This window comes from Phocoena sinus, chromosome 5, assembly GCF_008692025.1.
Source record: "Phocoena sinus isolate mPhoSin1 chromosome 5, mPhoSin1.pri, whole genome shotgun sequence".
Taxonomy (NCBI): domain Eukaryota; kingdom Metazoa; phylum Chordata; class Mammalia; order Artiodactyla; family Phocoenidae; genus Phocoena; species Phocoena sinus.
In genome coordinates this window covers 77,675,775-77,696,145 of record NC_045767.1, presented here as the reverse complement: position 1 = coordinate 77,696,145, position 20,371 = coordinate 77,675,775, and the positions used below count along the sequence as shown (strand labels likewise).

Sequence of the window (20,371 nt, the reverse complement as noted above, 5' to 3'; positions counted from 1 at the left end):
ACAAGATCCATGAGAATTTTCCAGAGCTAAATGGATAGTGAATTTCTCTCTAAATCAAATATCAGAAAAGGAAAAGATGGGACTAAGCAGACCACTAAAGGAAAATTATTAATACCCAAGTTTCCCAAACTGGAGTCGTAAAGAGCAAAGAGAACTAGTGGTGATAATGAACCAAAAGGAATTCAGCCATCCAACTACTCATTTCCACTATTACCCTAATCTAGGACATTATTATCTGAAACTTCAGCTATTCCAAGATTTTAATCTGACTCCAGCCTCTTCCCACTCCAAGTAAACACCATTTCCAAAGTAACCTTTTAAAAATAATGCTTCATGTACATTCTTTGACAATCTTTCCACAATGCCCCATGACATCCAAAGCATGTGACAATCTGGTTCCATCTTATCTTCCACGAACACCTATCAAAAACAGATCAAACCAAAAACAATATACTGGCTACTGTGGTCCCTCTATACCAGCCATAAGCCAAAAACACGAAGTATTTTTGCTGAAATGATTAAATATCTTTTCCCTAACTAAGACAAACACCCTTCACAGTCAGCTTAAGTCCCTCCCATCTTTTCCACTAAGCTCTGATAGCCAAGCTTGAGAGATCTCTTTGGTAGTACTTATTCTGGCACTATGAAGCTGCTATGTTATATTGTTATCTCTCGTTTTGAAAAGACCATGAAGAGAAAACGCCGTAAGTATAGGAAAAGCATTTTACACCCATTTTTCCAACACAGTGCCAGAAGAGCCAATTATTTTTGTTCTTAACAGCAAAAGTCTGTGCAGCACCTCCAACCAGAATGAGAATACATTAGCCCTTACAAGATAAGCTACAGAAAAGAGGGACTGAACTGGCAGGAAATAATAATCTCTCCCTCTGTCTAATTCTACTTCTTCTCTACCTCATTTTTTTTTTTAGCTTTCCCTGTCCCTCAAGGCCCATCATGCTGCCTCTCTACTCAGAAACTAAGGACATGGGAGTTCCCTGGTGGCCTAGCGGTTAGGATTCTGGGCTTTCACTGCCGTGGTTCAGGTTCAATCCCTGGTCAGGGAACTGAGGTCCCGCAAGCCAGGCGGCGCGGCCAATAAATAAATAAATAATGTTAAAACAAACAAACAAACAAACAAAAAAACTAGGGACAGTCATTTTTTGGACTACAGTTATTTACAATCACTCACGTAAAACTAGATTCTAAAATGATAGCCTTGCTATGATTTAACAATGCTGAAAACATGCATATGTGTAAAAAAAAAGACTACAATGAACGTAGAAAAGTTAAAAGAGCTAATATATTTGGGTGATTTTCCCTTATTATCTCTTATATTGATATAATAATGTATTTCATGCAACAAATAATCAAGGGAAAAAGGTCCTTCACCTATTTTTCTTTTGATTCCTTACTCTGTGAAAGAAAAAAGTGGGATTTTCTGAGGCAACATGACTATTTCTGGCTTGCTTCTCTTTGTAGTTCATCATACCTCTGAGTTTCCTCTTCCTGGCTATTAAACACATACTATCTGAAAAAGAATTAGGGTTTTGCATTACTTGCAAAAATGCATCTCTCCATTAGTAAGAATAAATCAGGAGCTGACTGAAACGCTATAAGTACACTAATAAAAACACCTCCTAACTTTTTCTTTTTTTAACCTTTAAGCCAGGTGAGAGAAGGACTGAAATTTCAAATCAATACCCTTATTTATGTTACTTTATTGAACCATCTTACCGGTTCTTCAACTTCTCCACTAGCATGCTGAGCTTCGGCTTGTAGGTCTATAGGTGGAGCATCTTCCACAATTCTTTGAACAGACATCTGAATAAACTCATCAAAAGAATCCAGCTGTTGTCTGACCAAGCCTTTCTCATCAAAATAGGAACTGGGAAAATATTTGAGTTCATAATCAGTTACACCTACTGATGTTTTCTAGCATATTTCCCCATTTTCATTATCATCAATTTTGACAAATACTAATCATTAAATACCAACACTCTGCACCCATCACTACATAAAATACTATGAGGTGTCCAAAAAAGAGGTGAGAATAGGAACACTTTCTTTGTAGAACTTATTGTTAAGTTTGGGGAAATGAGACATACTTGTGGGTAAAATTATTAAAGCACAACATAAGAACTATAAGGAAGCCCTAATTTATAAATGTCCTTTATAGATAAATTTCATCCAACCTCTTGAAACATTTCTCAAAACTAATGAAATGCATAGTCAAAGACAAAAATAAATGACAACATGGACAGACGAAGAGAATATTATGCTAAGTGAAAAAAGTCAGAGAAAAACAAATACCACATGATTTCACTCATATGTGGAATCTTAAAAAAATAAAACCAAACCAAAACCAACCGACAAACAAAAGATAACAAAAGCTCACAAACACAGAGAACAGATTAGTGGTTACCAGAGAGGAGGGGGTTAGTGTGTGGGTGAAATGGGTGAAGGGGGTCAAATGTATGGTGATGGATGGTAACTAGACTGTGGTGGTGATCCCTCTGTAGTGTATTCAGATGTTGAACTATAATGCTGTCCACCTAAAACTTATATAACAAAAAAAAGCATGGAAAAAAAGATAAAAATAAGAACTTTAATTTGAATAAGAGGGAAGAAAATGATATCAATGACTAAAATATAGCATGTGTAAGAACTTCGATTTTAGGTTAAAGATTCTACTTTGAATATGTTAAAGGTAAGATGGGACTAAGTCATTCAAGTGAAAATACTCAGCAAATGACTGATTAAAAATGGAGCAAGGGTGAGAGATCAAAGCTATTAGTATAGACAAAGAAATCAAATACTGAAGCCCTAAAGAGAAGCCCTAAAGAAGGACAGAGATTCGAAAAGAGTAGACACACTGTTTGCAAGAGGAATCTCTCCCCTCACCACCACACAGGAAAAGCTGCATAGCTGGACTTAGCTCCTTGCCCTCTCTGCCTAGTAACTAACTCCCCCCATCCTCACATCAATTTTCTGAGACAACAGTCATAGCCCAACTAATCATCAGCTTTCCATTTTGGCATCATCAGATCACCTCACATGTAACTGGCCAGCCTACAGATTGGCTGGCTTTGGGTCAAGGTTCCACCCTGATTCAATCAACCATGGCCACCAATATTAGAAGCTCTCTATGGCAGAGAACACAGTACACATTCATCCCTGTATAAGGCACAGACTCAAGAGGAGTGGAGGCAACTTCCTTCAGTAGAGACTGTGAGCTGACAGGAAAGAAATTTCTCACAACCATTTGGGTCAGCCATTGGTACATAAGCACATGGAAAGCACAATCTGTAAGGTAAACAGCAATGGTTTTTATGGACAATTTACAATGAAAAATCTTTAAAAAACTATGGACAAGTTTCATCCTCCCAGGAAGCTGAACCACAGTTACTCTGCCCAAAATCATTAGGACAGTACTTCATTAGAATGCCATCCCTTAAACACCTAAACTATTTGAATAGTTCTTATTTATGGTATCTACTACCATGACTATTGTCCAAGAGACATCTTACTGAAGTCACTATATATTAAGTAATATCACATTCACAATGCTTGGGAAAGATCACTTGATATTAAATAGTGAAAAAACAAAATGTCATATCACAAATAACTAAAGCACCTATAATCAATTAAAATATAAAGATCAAATGGCATTTTATTCTGTAACAAATGTTAAATGCAAGGACTTGTCAAATAGCATATATAATCCTTGAGCAATTTGTCACATAAGAAACAATTTGTTTTTTTTGGCTAAGATCAAAATATTCTTTCTCCCTGGCAATCACAAAATATAGGCATACTCCAAATATCTGGCTAAAAATGTCTCTTCGTGTTTAATACTCAAAATCATAGAAGATTCAAGTGTCTCAATACAAAGTGTTTATAGCCCATGTTTAATAGGAAAAATGAACACATACTTACATCCCCAAAACTCATATTTTTAACAAAACAACGTTCAGCAAAGGTTCAGTTTTATTCCATACACAACTGGTAGAATGTCAGAAACTTGTGCTCTTTGAGTGTCAACCGAGAGGATGTGCATCTTGGAGATGGTGGGGCTCAAACAGGCATCAAAATGTTACTATATACAAAGCACCTGTCAGTTTGGTAAGTGAGGAGACTTGTAGCATTTTATATCCTAACATAGAAGGATGTTATTTTATTACTTAAAAGTTACTTCTCTTACCTATATGTAAGGCTTCCTGCTGAGTTTTATTACAGTTTAATTACACTTAGAATTGGATGGGAATGTGGGTCGAAATACCACCTGTTATAACTTTATCCATTTAAAACAAGGAGAAAACCAAGAGGAATCAAATTAACAGCACCAGTAATGTAACAAATAGGCATCATGTGCCTCCTGATACAATGCACTGAGAGCAGAACATCACTGTTGCCAAAAGTAATCATCTGAATCTAATCATGAGGAAACATCAGACAAACCCAAACTGAGGGGCAGTCTAAAAAATAATTTGCCTATATTCTTCAAAAATGTCAAGGTCAAAAAAAAAGGTGAGGTCATGGGAAGCTGTGGAGAGATGGTGAGTTTGAGAAACAAAAAAAAAGAAAGGAAGATTGAGGAACTGTTCTAGATTATAGGAGACAAAAGAATAGGTCATGAAAACAAGATGTAATATATGATCTTATGTTGGATCCAGGATAAGAAAATTTTTATTTTGCTATGAACATTACTGGGACACTGGCAAAATCTGCGTAAGGTCTCTAGATTAAATAAGATTACTGTATTAATTTCCTTATTTTAATAAGGTTATGATTCTGTAAAAGAATATTCCTAGGTAAACACCTGACTCAAATATTTCAGAAAAAAAATACGTAGACAGAGAAAGAATAAGGCAAAGAAAACACAGCATAAGGTTAACATTTAGGGAATCTGGGTGAAGTGTACATGAATTCTTTGTGTAACTTTTCTGTATATCAAACTACTTTAAAAGTTAAATAAATAAATAAAATGACAAACCAGCTCTCATGCAGCATATTCACACAGAACATCTAATTTTCAAACACAGAATAAGCAGGAAATCCCTGTATAGTTTACAGTGCCTTTTAAAATTTATTCAGTTTGGTCTAAAAAGTTACCTAATTACAATCCAGCATGCCTCTTGCCACAAATCTGGTGTGATTTCATCATCATCCTCATCATATTGCATATCTGCAAAAACAAAAAAAATCATTCTCACTTGCAATAAATACTACTAGCTCACATCTTACTATGATGTGAAGTAGCAAAAACACATTTACTCTTTACTAAATAAAAAACAATCGCTTTACCCCACTTCTTTAAAATTTCTGTCATCACATTACTTGAATTGTAATGGAACAATATACATAGGTACATATGTACACATACATAGGTCTACGTCACAGTATTCTCCCAATACACAAAGAGGCCTCGTGAGAAAGGTTCGGTGCAAGTCGTGTGAATCTGTAACTGTTCCATCACCTCCAAGAAGCCCATGTAATTCTCATTAATAACTAACTATAATGATAACTAGGAGCAAGCTCATAATCCTCTGATCAATAGGCTCCTCAGAGACTGGAGTCAGATCAGGTTAAGAGGGAGGAGTCAGCAAAGGACTCCAATAGCTGGGCAATACCTTAAGGTGGGCTGTCTATTACAGCAACATTTCACACATGGACAGGGATGACAGGCTGTATTTTCCAAAGATGGACACAACTATCTTCCATTTCACATGCTCTTTTATAAAGTGATCTTGACACTCCTACCATCAAAATATAGAGGGTCTATGCTTCCTCCCCTTGAATCTGGGTGGGTTTTTGACTCTCCCGTAACTAAGAGAATACAGCTAAAGCAATGCTACATGATTTTAAAAGCTAGGTCAGGAAAAACAATGCAATTCCACCTTCTTTATTGAAACACTTACTTCTGGAGCCCTGAGCTGCCATTAAGAACTCCTACTACTTAGGTGAGAAAATCTAAACGGTGGGCCCACTTACAAGATGCTGCAATCAGCAGTCCTAGTCCTTGTGTTTTCCTAGGCTAGATGCCAGACACATGAGTAAACGCTCCAGATCACCCAGCCCCCAGCAGTCAACACTCAGGCTTTGTGTCTTCCCAGTTCAACCACTGACAGACATCAGGCAACAGACAAGCCATTCCTACTATGCCTGTCCAAATTCCTGACTCATTTAATCCATGAACATATTAAATAATTTTTAAGCAGCAAAACTTTGGGGAGTTTGTGCAGCAACAGTAATTTATAAAATGGGGCATTTGAAAAATCAGTGTGCACTGGTGCTAATATTAGTCTCATCTTCTTATGCAAAAGAATAAATGTGCTCTATTTTTGTTTTTCTATTCTGACCTATATACATAGTCTGTAAAACTTAACAACTTTGATTCAAAATTTGATAAATATCCAAAATAAATTATTAATAAGTGCTTTTTGAATGGTCTGGAATTACTGACTCCTACACATGGGGGGCGAGGTAAAATAGACAAAGGTATCTAAAATGGCTTGGAGATTTCTAGCTTTGCTGGCACACTAGATGCTATTATCACAGCCACCCAGGAGAAGTAGGAAGGTTGGAAAATGAGAGGTAATAATGAATTCAGTTTTAGTTATACTTATAGACCATTTATCCTTTTTAACATTTTTATGTTTTCTAGCCTCTGAAAAATGAGACTATATTACCTACTCAAAAAATTAAGCTGAAAAAACTTTTTTTTCTCAGGAGTTAAGAAAAAGAATACAATGATGCTAATAAATTTCTAGACGCAAGATAAAAATGAGACAAGTTTAAACAGTAGAGTTTAAGTTTTTGCTTCTATTTTCTCCATGAAGTAGCTGAGGGAATAAAGAGAAATGTAAGCGGTGGCCAGGAGATTGGGAGCTAGAAGAAAACGAACTTTGAAATAGCAGCTTTGGAGAACGGAAGAGGGAGCATTAAAAATATACAATGAAAATACACTACACGTGACTACAAACTCTACATGTAAAAAGACATACTGTCCCTGTTCGTTAAAATACATACCATCTAGAACTGTGTCATCTCGCGGATAGAGGAAATGTAAAGGTCATCTTTTAAGATAATTTACTTAGGCATATGACAGCATGAAGGAACGCCAAACTAAACCAAACCCTGCCCCCGCGCCGCACACACACAGAAACGATATTCCTTGTCCCCAGAGTTCTTCCAGAGCCTAACGCAATGCCTGGCACAGGGTAATGCTCAAAAATTCAACTATTCATAAATTCATTAACTCTCGCCTTAAGGGAAATCAAGAAAGGAGTCCTTTGCTTCAAAGTCGGAACAACGGAACCTGTCGCATGGTTCTGCGCGCTGTTTTCAACACGGGAAGGGAGTGTCAGACTCACCCAGGGGCAGACAGAGGAGAGAACAAGAGTCACCCTGACCGAGATGATAAAGGTTCCCTGCACCCTCCACCTCTCAAAATCCCGGATTCGTTCCCGGCCTCGGGAGTGCGGGGAAACGACTGGGGCCATGGTGCGGCGGGCCGAGGAGGAGACCGCAAATCCTCAACTCGTTTAGCTACCCACGTTTCCCCCCTTAGACGGGCCGCCACTGAGTGTTCTGGGTGGTCACCTACCCTCGTCCGCGTCATACATATTGGCAAACGGTTCCTGAGCTCCTAACTCTAGAAATCACACACGGAAAGGCGCGCAAAGACTCCGACGTCCGCAGCGAGAAGCGAAGTAATTTCCGTCTCCGGCGTTCCCAGAATACTCTGCGTCCCACACGAAGCTCCGCCCACAAAGACGCCAATTAAGGTCTGCGCCTGCGCGAAGGGTAGGTTAAGCTGTGTTAAGGGTTAGTATTGTGCATGCGCGATTTGTGGGCTGAAGTTTCCCCGTGCCTGAGAATGAGAACTGTTCCTTACAGTTTGAGTCGGATCCAGCCAATGAAACTTTGTTTTTCAGTGTTGTTGCACAAATAATGGCACCTAAAAAAAAAAAAGTCAAAAAGATTTAATAATAAAGGGTTTAGTTGTAGCCATGCTTTATTTTTTTCGGTTCCAAAGACTTAAAAACACGAAGATTTAAAAAATGATTTCTGTGTTCCGGAGCCTGTGCTCCGCAACGGGAGAGGCCACAACAGTCAGTCCGCGTACCGCAAAAAAAAAAAAAAAAAAAAAAAAAAAGATTTCTGTGTACATAAACCATAGTCAATGTTTTAAAATGTTTAAGAGATATTTTTAATGTTGTTGCACAAATACTGACACCCGCAAAAATATAATAAAGCCAGGAAGATGTATTAATAACAGGTTTTAATTGTGGCCATAAGTCTGCGGCATTAGATTTTCTATTTTCCAGTCCGAAACACAAAACAACACAAAGCTTTAAAAAATGTGATTTCTTAACGGCAAGTAGTGCCAGCGGCGGCGCGCTGAAGAAGCCTGAAAGTTGGTAAACCCTCACTCACTAGCCTATTGGGCCAACCCACCCCAGTTAAGGTGCCCGGAGCTTTTATCTCCGCTTTAAGTGGGCTCTCTGACCACAGAGCCTTCATCGCGAGAACTCACGAGATTAGACTCGGGAGGAGCTGAAGTGCGACGCCGAAAAATGACAGCTCTCAGGTAGTCCCGGGCTGTCGCTACTGTTTTACGCACGTCTGGGGCCACAGAGCACGTGAGAAAAGGTGGCTCAGCCCCTTTGCCCACGGCCGCGTTTCTCATGCTGCCCGCGGGCCTCACTCGTAGGCTGCTGTGCAGCTTCCTGCGGGGATCCACTCCCACGAAAGCGCGCCATGGCCTCCGGGAGACGCTCCTCGAGAGGAGATGTGCGGCCAACTCCACCTCCCGGCACTCCTCCGGCCTGGGATGTGGGCTTCCCCGTGGCGCGACAGCGACTGGGGATAACCAAGGAAGGGCTGACATGGAGGAGAGTTTTGTGTTCCCCGAGTACGTCCCGGATTCGGAGCCCGCAGTGACCCTCCAAGACCAGCTGCGGGAGCTGCAGCAGCGTCAGGAGGAGGAAGAGCGACGGGTGCTGCACCGGCGGGAGGAGCGGCGGCAGCAGAAACTACGCACCGGCCGGCGGGTGCACCCGGTCGTGGGGCACCCGGACGCGAAGGTGCCGCCCAGCGGCCTGAACTGTTCGGGTTGCGGGGCGGAGCTGCACTGCCAGGACCCGGGACTGCCCGGTTACCTGCCCAGCGAGAAGTTCCGCAGCGCGGCGGCGCAGGAGGACGGCGGACTGGCGCAGACCGTGTGCCAGCGCTGCTGGCTGCTGGTGCACCACCGACGCGCCCTGCACGTGCAGGTGTGTCGCGAGCAGTACCTGGAGCTGGTGACCGCCGCGCTGCGGCGGCCCGAGCCCGCCCTGGTGCTGTACATGGTGGACCTGCTTGATCTGCCCGACGCCCTGCTGCCCCACCTGCCCGCGCTGGTGGGCCCCAAGCAGCTGATCGTGCTGGGAAACAAGGTGGACCTGCTGCCCCAGGATACTCCCGGCTACCGACAGCGGCTCCGGGAGCGACTGTGGGACGACTGTACCCGCGCCGGGCTCCTGCCGCCCCCTGGCTACCGAAGGCAACACCCCAGCGGGGACCGGCCACGGGACGGGGAGGAGAATGCGAATCTTTCGCCCAGGTCCCGCACGGTGCTCAGAGACGTGCGGCTCATCAGCGCCAAGACTGGCTATGGAGTCGAAGAGTTGATCTCCGCGCTCCAGCGTTCCTGGCGCTACCGCGGCGACGTCTACCTGGTTGGCGCCACCAACGCTGGCAAGTCCACTCTCTTCAACACGCTCCTGGAGTCCGATTACTGCATCGCCAAGGGCGCTGAGGCTATCGACAGAGCCACCATCTCCTCTTGGCCTGGTGAGCCTTAGGATGCCCGTCCCCTTCGTATTTTTTTAAAATATTTATTTGGTTGTGCCTGGTCCTGAGGTAAGCAGGCTCCTTAGTTGCAGCACTTGGGCTCCTTAGTTGCGGCAGGCTGGCTTCTTAGTTGTGGCATGCATGTGGGATCTAGTTCCCTGACCAGGGATCAAACTCAGGCCTCCTGCATTGGGAGCGTGGAGTCTTACCCACTGCACCACCACGGAAGTACCCTCCTTTGTTTTCTGAGAAGCTGGAAGTCTGATCGTAGTGCAGGCACCTAGTCCTATATCCTTCCTTAATGTACACCAGGGGCTGGCTGGAGGCTTCCTTTAAAAATTCTCTACCTACTTCGGTCACATTTCTCTTTTGTGTCAGTTTAATGCTTGGAAATTCAGTACGTGTTTTAGTAACTTTCCAATAGAAATAATTAGAGTACTTCTAGGTACCAGTCACTGTTCTAGGCACTGTAGATGAACCAGGGGACAAAGCAGTGTCTGCTCTCTTGGAGGTTTCCCTTGTAACTTTAGTTCTTTGTATATTTCTCCAGAAAGTCCTTTTACTTTCTAAACCTCCCTTCACCCTTCAGTCTCACTCTTCATATCTTGAGTTTAGTCAGGAGAGTACTATACAGATTTAACATTTGAATAATTCACTAATGCAATATATGTGGCTTTGTTGCAAAGAAATATCAACTTTGTGACTTTAAGAAACGTCTGTAGTAATTGCAAAATGGATCCTTCTGTGACCTGTTTGTATCTAATAGTTGGCAAAGCGAACTACTTCATTTGATTCTTTGAAACCAGTGTTGAACTTTGCTTGATAAGCTGTACTTCTCTGTCAGGGACACTGGTTGACTTATACACAGAAGTGATTTTATACCGGTTAGGAGTATGCAGAAGATGGAAAAAGATCAGGCCTGTAGATTTGGCATTCAAATCCTGGTTGAGCTTGTGGGCCAATCTCTGAACCTATTGCCTCATCTGTAAAGTAAGAATAATTTTGTGGAGGGTTGTCAAGAAAGTTAAGAGAAATAATCACAGTATCCAAGACAGTGTAGATCCTCATAAATGTTTTATTCCATTTCCTTGTACAACGTTTATAAGAATGTATGTATTCTTTGGTATTTCAGGTACTACATTAAACCTTCTGAAGTTTCCTATTTGTAACCCAACTCCTTACAGAATGTTTCAAAGGCAAAAAAGGCTTAAAAGAGATGCAACTGAAGCAGAAGAAAATCTTAGTCAGCAAGAACAAAATAAACTTAATCTCTTGAAAAAGCATGGTTATGTAGTAGGTAAGCATCTTCTGTAGGAAAACTCTTCCTTAGGTCTATGCTAAAATTTTCTGTAGAACAACCTGAAATAGAGCTCTCTGGAGCTAGCCAGTTTTTGTGGGGAGAGACACTTCCTCTTTCTGGAACATAGAGGCCTTTTAGAGGCAAGGCTACTGTTTGGAAACCCAGAATTCATTGTGTTGGGAAAATTGAGACAGTAGATACTTGGAGAAATCCAGGAAAGGAAATGCAAATAACTGCCTCTCTGGCCATTGTCAGCAACAAGCATTTTCACTAAGATACCAGCCCCCTCCTTACACACCAGTACAAGTTGTTGACCTGCAGCAGGTTTAAATTGGATTGTCCCCCTTTCCTTGGTATCTCTTTACAGCCTTTCTTTACTAAAAACAGTTTGATTCCCAACACTCTCCCCCTTCGCCCAGTGTGCACAGCCAGCCACACATACTTGATCAATGCAAGAGTCCGACTCCCACTGCATTTAGAAATAAAGCAAAAGTATCATTGTGGTCTCACTTCCTTCCAAACACCATTGTTAGTCCTAGTAACTTCTACGAGGCAAACTTAAGAACTACCTGTCTCAAGTCAAAAGCTTTAAAGGAGTGACTACTAACTTCAGTATAACTTGTTCTAGGAAGAGTTGGAAGAACATTCTTGTATTCAGAAGAACAGAAGAATAAAGCTGCCTTTGAGTTTGATGCCGATTCACTTGCCTTTGACATGGGAAATGAACCTGTTATGGTTGCAGATAAATCCACCAAACGAGTAGAACTGACCCCACAAGATGTGAAAGATGCCCACTGGTTTTATGACACCCCTGGAATTACAAAAGAAAATTGTGTAGGTATTTAATGTCTTTTAGAAACATTAACTTTCAATTGCAAGAGTACTGTCTTAATTGGCAGAAAAAGAGGTATCCTTTCATTTTAGACTCAGTTCTGATTCATGCATAGAAGCGTTTCAGGGATGAATCTATATGCCATCAAGTACTGTATGCCATTTGGTAGACGTCACTGCTAACAACCTACTTCTATCCTTGTGGTTGTTACCTTAGTTAGGAAGACATTTACAGAATCCTAGATTTTGAGGTTGGAAGAAATCATAAATATCACTGCAGTCCAGCCACCTGTTCTATGCTTGAGTTCCCTCTATAACATGTTCACCAGGAGGTGTATCCACCTTGAATTGAAGGAGTGACTCACCATCAGCTGAAGCAGTGTCACCTCACCTCCCAAGGTAACCCTGCTCTTTATATTGAGCCGAGCAGTGTCCCTGTAATTTGTACCTATTGTTCCCCAAAGGTGTATGGAACAAATATAATGTCTAGTTCCCTTTGCCAGACATTGAAATGTTTTAGAGTATAATATCCTCTCTCTTCCTCACTCTACCCTTTTCTTCTCTTTCATTAGTTCAGCCAACAAACATGGAGCACTTACTGTGCTGACATAATCCAGACCGTCTGTCTTCATTTCCTATAGCTATTCTGAGAACAGGCTATGAACAAAGGACCCTTTCCAGAATGAATTCTAATTTGTTTTTGTTCCTGAAAGTATGACACAAAGAACTAACTTTCTTATGTAAGTGCCCTCAGATGAACCTAATTTAGAATAGGATCAACTCTACCTATCTTGCCCTTATATATCTTTTTAGTCCAGTTGCAGGATCTCCCGGGCAACTTTTATTTTATCTTAAATTCAGCCTATATCCTACATATTTGTTATATCTCAGAACCTTTTATTCATTTGCAGTTTTTTTGTTTTTTAAATTTATTTACTTACTTTATTTATTTTTGGCTGGGCTGGGTCCTCATTGCTGCATGTGGTTTTTCTCTAGTTGTGGCAAGCAGGGGCTACTCTTCGTTGAGGTGCACAGGCTTCTCATTGCGGTGGCTTCTCTTGCTGCGGAGCACGAGCTCTAGGCACGCGGGCTTCAGTAGTTGTGGCACACAGGCTTAGTTGCTCCACAGCATGTGGGATCTTCCCGGACCAGGGCTTGAACCTGTGTCCCCTGCGTTGGCAGGTGGATTCTTAACCACTGTGCCACCAAAGAAGCCCTCATTTGCAGTTTTGATCATTATCCAAGTCATTGACTGAATCAAGTGTGTATCCAGGATACTGCCTTTCAACAGATCCACTAATCAGCTTCCTTTGAATCTGGTTAGTGACCAGGTTCTAATTCACCTAGTTATCTCTGTATATCCCTATGAAACAACATTAGATTCTTAGATACTTTTCCTTCCTTTGCCTCATCAGAATCACTTATGTTTCATTCTCAGAATTTGATGTACCTTTTAACTTTTTTTTTTCTCTCCTAGAATAATTGTGTCCAGTTTTTACTTCCTTAGCAATCCAGAACTTCAGAGTAACTGTAGTGCTTCCTAGTAATGTTCTATCACTTTAACTTCACCAACTCATTCTTCAGTTTTAGGCTCAGTTAGGTCAGGGATAGCAGTTACTTCAGTCACGTATATCCTCTTGTCAATTAGTCAGAAAGGCAAGACTTTGCTAACTCGCAAATTCAATTTGCTAATTTGCAGTGAGACCCTCAAGTTTTTAGATATGAGTTCTCTCAGGCAGTTTGATTTTCTGCCCGTTTATTGATATATTTATTTAATGCCTTGAACCAGTGTTTCCCAAACTGAACCAAGGAACTCTATTGTGAAGTATTAGGGTCTCTGCTAAAAGGGTTAAAATATTTCTTTACTGCACGTGGCTCTTAATGTGCTTTTTCAAGCACAAATACTGAAGAAAACTACTCACAGCCCCCTTACGTATTCTCTTGTGACTCTCCCTAGATATCACATATTTTGTTATCTCCTTGTTATTTTTCTTAAGAAGCAAGTTCACAAAAGACTTCTGGCCATTTTTTACTTTCTCAAAAATTTTTAAATCAGATTTTGATTCCCTGAGTCTTACCAGAATCTTGTACCGCCTGGCTTTTCTTTTCCATTTTCTCTAGTCTGTTTAAGAACTCTTCATCCTTAGAAGCCACAGGATTCATAACTTTCTCTCATTTTTTTTTGCTGAGTATTTGGAGGAAATAAGGAAACCAAAGACTGGAATTTAGAAAAGCTTCTTCAAGCTCTTTGCCTGCTCCAAGAACGGGGTGATCATTTTCATTTAATGCATGCATAGCTGCCACTAGGACAGAATATAGCACGTTACCTTACCTTACCTTTATCTGAAAACTACTGCTCCCTAGAAGGCTTGACGAGAGAACATATTTTTTCTCCTGGGATTGAATCATCAGTGTTTTCAGTTCACAGCAAATTTGACAGAATTCGGAGGATGCTGCTGTTTCGTATTCCTGTAAAGTTATTTTTGCCATTACTCAAGATTAAGTTGTAAAACAAGAGTAAAGCCATCTATAAATTGATTCATTTAGAAAGAATATATGAATTTTATGTGCAGAAAATTCTAAAATACATACTTTGATTTATTGTGAAGCCTGGAATATATAATAACTTTTTATCCTACAGGTAAAGCATGATATATCAGACGTTCATTGAAAGTAATTCTCTAAAAATCTGCCCTCTGCTTTACAGATTTTAAGTCTTCTAACAGAAAAAGAAGTAAATATTGTTTTGCCAACACATTCCATTGTTCCAAGAACTTTCGTGCTTAAACCAGGAATGGTTCTATTTTTGGGTGCCATAGGCCGCATAGATTTTCTGAAGGTAAGGAAAGTCCGTACCATTGAAAAATGACTTTAGTATTGGGACTTACTTTAAGGAAGCAGATATACAATCAAGACTAGCAAAATGTTGATAACCAGGTCATGACTATGTGGGGGTTGGTATACTATTCTTTTGTGTGTGTTTGAAAATGTCTATAGTAAAAACCTGGGATAATGAAATGGGAGGAAAAAAAGGAATAGGTCTTAAAAAACTGTATCTTCAGTAGGCAGTCGAGTGCCCCATACAGCATGGCATTAACCAAAGCTCTCCTGTGGTATTGTCTTACATGGAAATCAGAGGTCGTACCTTTAAGTGCAGGGTTAATATGCATTAAATAAATTCCATGCTCTTTATATTCCATGATGTGTATACTTTTATAGATGTGTTTTTGGGTTTGGTATTCATTTACATAGCATCACTCAGAGATTTTAGAGCATCTACAGAATTGATCCCCGTTTTACCAAAGTGAGGAGAAAAATGGAAAATGAAACATGGATGTGTCCAACAACACTAAATGCAACCTGCAAGCCATTGCCTTAGCACACTTCTTGGTTTTGTGTTTGTTCATAATTTGTTGGAAATTTAGGCTTACACACTTAAAACCTTATGTATTTCCATAGAGACCATAGAATGTTAACATTATAAACCAAACTTTACACAGGGACGCTTAAAGCAGACAGTATTTTCTTTTGTTTTTTACAATAGATGTTTGTTTGTTTTTTTTTTTAAGTATCAACAAACCTATGGAAGGAATCATAGTTTTATATAAGTGGGTGAAATGCAGTATTCTGCCATATTTTGCCCCCACCACCTTGTTTTTTTTGGCTGCACTGCACGGCATGCAGGATCTTAGTTCCCCAACCAGGGATCAAACCCGTGCGCCGTGCAGAAGTGCAGAGCCCTAACCAGTGGACCACCAGGGAATTTCCCCATTTTTTTTTTTTTTAAATCAAACCTTGTAATGTGCTGGTTTTGCAAGTTTTTCATTAGATAAAATAAGTTCCTTCTTCCTTTCTTAAGGGAAATCAGTCAGCTTGGTTTACGGTTGTGGCTTCCAACTTCCTTCCCGTTCACATTACTTCGTTGGACAAGGCAGACACTATATATCAGAAGCACGGGGGTCATACGTTACTCAAGGTGAGACAACATGCTTTGATGGTTGCATAGTTAGGTTAACACACCCTGTGGTAGTCCCACGGCCCTGCTAAAAATGCCTTTGTTGGACAGAACCATCTTTGTTACACCCTCAGCTAGCTCTCCCCTGACCTTGTTCACCTTGAGGATTTTGACTATATTTGTGAGGTGGGCTCCTATAGAAAAGGGATGTTGGATTGGACCAATCCTAGAATAGTGACAGAGCTGGGTTTTCTCTAGGTCATACTGTCCAATACGGTAGGCCCATGTGCCTATTTAAATAAATTAATTAAAATGAAATAAACTTTAAAATTTAGTTCTTCACTTGCACTAGCCACTTTTCAACTGCCCAGCGGTCACATCATTGCAGAAAGTTGTGCTGTATACTGTGAGTGAAGAGCTCTAAGTTACAGATTTTCTCACAACTGAGTGATGCTACTGGCATCTAGTGGGTGGAAGCCAGAGATGATGCTAAACATAATGCAATGCACAAGACAGTACCTCACAACACAGAATTATCAGGTCCAAAACGTGCGTAGTGCTGAGTTGAGAAGCCCTTGTATGAGTGAAAAAGCTCTCCTCCCAGGTTTAATCCCAGGCACTTAAGAGGTTATCGTACCTCTCCTCTCCTGCTTTACTTGCTCCTTCCTTTGACCTGTTAAGCAGTGTGTTAAAATTTCTCTGATCTTTATTTTTTTTATTATTTATTTATTTATTTGGCTGTGCTGGGTCTTAGTTGTGGCACTTGGGATCTTCATTGCGGCATGCATGTGGGATCTAGTCCCCTGACCAGGGATCAAACTTGGGCCCCCTGCATTGGGAGCACAGAGTCTTAACCACTGGACCACCAGGGAAGTCCCTCTCTCTAATCTTTAAAAAACAAAACTCAGTGTCCCGCTCATTCCTCCTCTTTACAGTCAAGTTTACTCCTCACGTCCCATGCTCTGCAGTCCCTGTTGTGCCCTTTCTATGCCACTGAAATTGTTCCAAGTTCACCAGAGACTGAATGGGGCCTGTTTACAGATCTTTTAACCAGACATGGGTACACACTGTTGGCTGGTGTGTAATGTATGATAGTTAAGATCTCTGGAGCCAGGCTGGGTCCAAATCCTGCTCTGCTCCACCACTTAACGAAGCTGTGTGACTTTAGGTAAGTTTCCTTTACCTCTCTCTGTTGTACCTACACCACGAGGTTGTGGAGAAGATCAAGTGCAAGGGGACTGCTGTCACTGCTTCGTAAGTATTTGTGGTGATGAAGGTTATGGGACATACCTACTGCAAAAATAGCGGGTACGTCCAATGCAGAGGTGATTTACCATTAGTTAATGCTCATACAACTGAAAGTAAGTCAAAACACAAAATACACACCCGCCCTTCAACAAGGATAAAACCAACCTGACTTGGGAAGTAAATGCTTCTTTCTCTCTGGATTTCCTAAGAAAGCCAGAGTGAAATTAAAACTCCATCGAAATAACTGTCCTAAAGTTAATACTCCAGAGACATGTGGGATTTTCAGGGTAGGGCTCCACCCCCATGCATCTGTGTAGTCTTCAGAGTAGACTCACTGATAATTCTCAAAACAACACTGAGGCTTCTCTCCCGGTGTAATACAAATGGTTTCTTGGGCTGCTCTGTGGCTCATCCTTGCCTTCTGGTTTCCTTACTCACCTCCCAAGTCAAAGTCAATCCTGCCTCCTAATTATCACTGAGTCCAGCCTCATAGTCCAAACTGTAATCTACTTTCTTTAGGCTGTTTTGAGATCCTGTTTTGAGGTATTTTCCCAGTTCCCAGTTTTACTGCCTTCTGCCCACCCTCACCCCATCACAGCTGTAGTTCTCAACCAGGGTTGACTCTTACCTCAAGGGAACATTTGACAAAGACTGGAGGCGTTTCTGGTTTTCACAACTTGGTGGATGCTGAGTAGAGGCTGCTAAAAATTGTGCAATGCACAGGACAGCCTCCCGAGACAAAGAATTATTTGGCCCAAAAGGTCAATAGTGCTGAGGTTGAGAAACCCTGCACTACGCAGATTTTCCCAAAATACAAAGCAGGCCACAGTATTCTTTTTTGATTCTTTTCTCTTTCCTGCTTACAATTCCTTGGTAGTTCCACATTACTGAGAGAAGTCTAAACTGATAGCCTCATCACTAATGCACACACACACATAACATACTCTGCACAGTTAAACTACAGTTCTCTGAACTCATCCTTTTTCGAATTTCGGTGTCTGTACATGATACTAACCCAGGATACCTTCCCACTGAATAACTTTAATCTATTTTTCAAATTCTGTTCTTCATTGATGTTTTCCTTGACCAAACCACGTTCATTACTTCCTTCACAATCACAGTACTTAGTAGATGCCTCTCATCACGTTTCTTACCTTGTAATTTATTTACTTGCTGTTTCCACCTTCTGATCTCCTCGGGGGTAGGGACCATATAGAACATATTGTAATAGCTATCTTTGTGTCCTTAGTGCTAAACACAGAGAGATCTGTTAATAAACAGGAAAATTATTATCCAGTTACTTCCAATTCTTGGAAACACCTGTAAACATAGAAGCTGAATCTTACCCGTTATCCGTGTACCCTTGAGAGGTGATGAGGCAGGGATTAATCTCTGTGTCCAGCCAGGCCTGTAAGAACTAAGGTATTTGGAAGGATGTTGCTTTAATTGCCCAAAATTATCGTGTCTAAAGCTTTATGGAGGACTATAAATACTGTAAGCTAATAAAGCAAGATTCTGGTGTCTGGAGGTTACCACCAGTTGGATGCCCACATGGGGCCCTTGTCACTGGGATCTATAGGCTTCATCCATCACAGAGCTCCCAGGCTTTTCATTTGACCTAGAAGTGTGATTTGGGTTTTTTTCAACAGTTAAATGGTTTAAAAGGATTTTATTCTTGATACCTGTACAGTATTATCTTATCAGTGCCTTACTTAATATTAGAGTTATCAGGGGTTTAATTTGAACCTCCAAATATCTTCATCTCCTTCCAATGGAAGGTTCCAATGGGTGGAGAAGAAAGAATGGCAGGATTTCCTCCTCTTGTTGCTGAAGACATCACATTAGATGAAGGACTTGGGGAATCTGAAGCAGTGGCTGACATCAAGTTCTCCTCTGCAGGTAACTTTACACCAAGCACTTTTTTTTCTTTTTTAATTTGGCCGCACCACGCGGCATGTGGGATCTTAGCTCCCTGACCAGGGATCGAACCCGCACCCCCTGTAATAGAAGCACGGAGTCTTATCGACTGGACCGCCAGGGAGGTCCCTACACCAAGCACTTTTTAAAAGGTGAATAAAGTAGCCTTACTGACCTTTAGTATATTTTTATACAGATGTGCCTTAACTGACATAAGCTGAATATTTTAAGAAATACATACTAGATTATTCATAAGATGTAACCTACTCTGAAAATAAATCTGTACCTTTTCACAAATGCATTGTATGCTTTTAAAAAATAGAGTGAAAGACAGCAGTAGCCTCCCTTGGGTTTCCATTTTGAGCTGTGTTTGGTGTTTTTAATAAGATAGTTGCTAACACCACCTGTGCTCTGCGTGTTCTTGCATAGGCTGGGTAGCAGTAACGCCGCAGTTTAAGGACAAACTGCACCTCCGAGGCTACACACCTCAAGGAACAGTTCTGACGGTCCGGCGCCCACTCTTGCCACATGTAGTTAACATCAAAGGAGAGCGCATCCGGAGAAGCGTGGCCTATAAAACCAAAAAGCCTCCTGCCCTTGTGTACAATCTGCAGAAAAAGAAAAAAAGATAAATATATGAAGCTGACCTGTTCACATTGAAGATTAACGATATAGAACATACTGTATACATTACATTGCATTAAATATTGCTATAATAAAACCTTCTGCCACCCTTTTTAAGCTACCAAGGACGTGCCTCTTTTTAATGAATTTAGTTTGTAAACACAAGTTATTGTTTGGTAGGGTATGTATATGTGTGTATCTATGGTTCAAATATACTTAAAATGGAGTTCTGTTACACTCAGGTTTCTCCCACTACTATTTTTTGAAACCAGATGGCATTTCTAATTTGGAGTCTAGTTGAGAGAGCAGCTTAGCAGTTGGCTTATGAAAACATGGCAGAAAATCAATGTCTCCAAAATACATGGCCTGAAATGAGATAAAAGCGAGTAAGTGGCTTTGCTCCACAGAGTCATCCAGGGACCCAACCGGGGGAACATGCCGCAGCTTCCATCTCTGGGTCTAAGGTGGTTGCTCAAGTTGTCATCCTTTCGCAATGGCAAAAAGAGAAGAGAGTGAAGAGCATGCAGCTCCCCTACTGAAAAGAAGGGGGAAGTGCTGGAAGTTGCCCACATCACAGCGTCCATTGGTCAACACTTACATGGCCGCACCCGCCATGAGGAAGCTGGAGGATGTAGAGGGAAATGGGGATTTCGGACTTG

General features: G+C 41.1%; 2 protein-coding genes across 5 annotated transcripts in view; one reads left to right on the top strand and one right to left on the bottom strand.

Annotated features, from left to right (window-relative positions):
• Window positions 1-7,741, bottom strand: part of POLR2B (RNA polymerase II subunit B) — a 49,099-nt gene extending 41,358 nt beyond the window's left edge. Inside the window, exons 1-3 of one of the 4 annotated variants that reach the window (XR_004350157.1) lie at window positions 7,607-7,729; window positions 5,113-5,185; window positions 1,735-1,885 (exon numbers count right to left, since the gene is read on the bottom strand). Coding sequence is in view for 1 of the 4 variants with exons in the window: in XM_032633727.1 (XP_032489618.1) it covers window positions 1,735-1,885; window positions 5,113-5,185; window positions 7,607-7,625 (243 nt within the window). In the remaining 3 variants the exon portion in view is untranslated. Of the gene's footprint in view, window positions 1-1,734; window positions 1,886-5,112; window positions 5,186-7,606 lie in introns of all 4 variants that reach the window. The other 3 variants (XM_032633727.1, XM_032633729.1, XM_032633728.1) reach the window with 3 other exon arrangements.
• An 804-nt stretch (window positions 7,742-8,545) lies between these two features.
• Window positions 8,546-19,835, top strand: LOC116754787 (nitric oxide-associated protein 1). Its single transcript, XM_032633726.1, has 7 exons — window positions 8,546-9,837; window positions 10,970-11,134; window positions 11,766-11,971; window positions 14,676-14,807; window positions 15,828-15,944; window positions 18,950-19,070; window positions 19,518-19,835. Exons 1-7 carry the CDS (start codon window positions 8,691-8,693, stop codon window positions 19,718-19,720), a joined length of 2,091 nt encoding a protein of 696 aa, XP_032489617.1. The 5' UTR covers window positions 8,546-8,690; the 3' UTR covers window positions 19,721-19,835.
• Window positions 19,836-20,371: the final 536 nt, after the last annotated feature.

Excerpts from the sequence above, each read along its gene's own strand:
- LOC116754787 (XM_032633726.1), top strand. The coding sequence starts at position 8,691 with ATGCTGCCCGCGGGCCTCACTCGTAGGCTGCTGTGCAGCTTCCTGCGG. Across the intron at positions 11,135-11,765 it reads AAAGCATGGTTATGTAGTAG|GAAGAGTTGGAAGAACATTC; the intron begins GTAAGCATCTTC and ends AACTTGTTCTAG. Across the intron at positions 14,808-15,827 it reads GCCGCATAGATTTTCTGAAG|GGAAATCAGTCAGCTTGGTT; the intron begins GTAAGGAAAGTC and ends TCCTTTCTTAAG.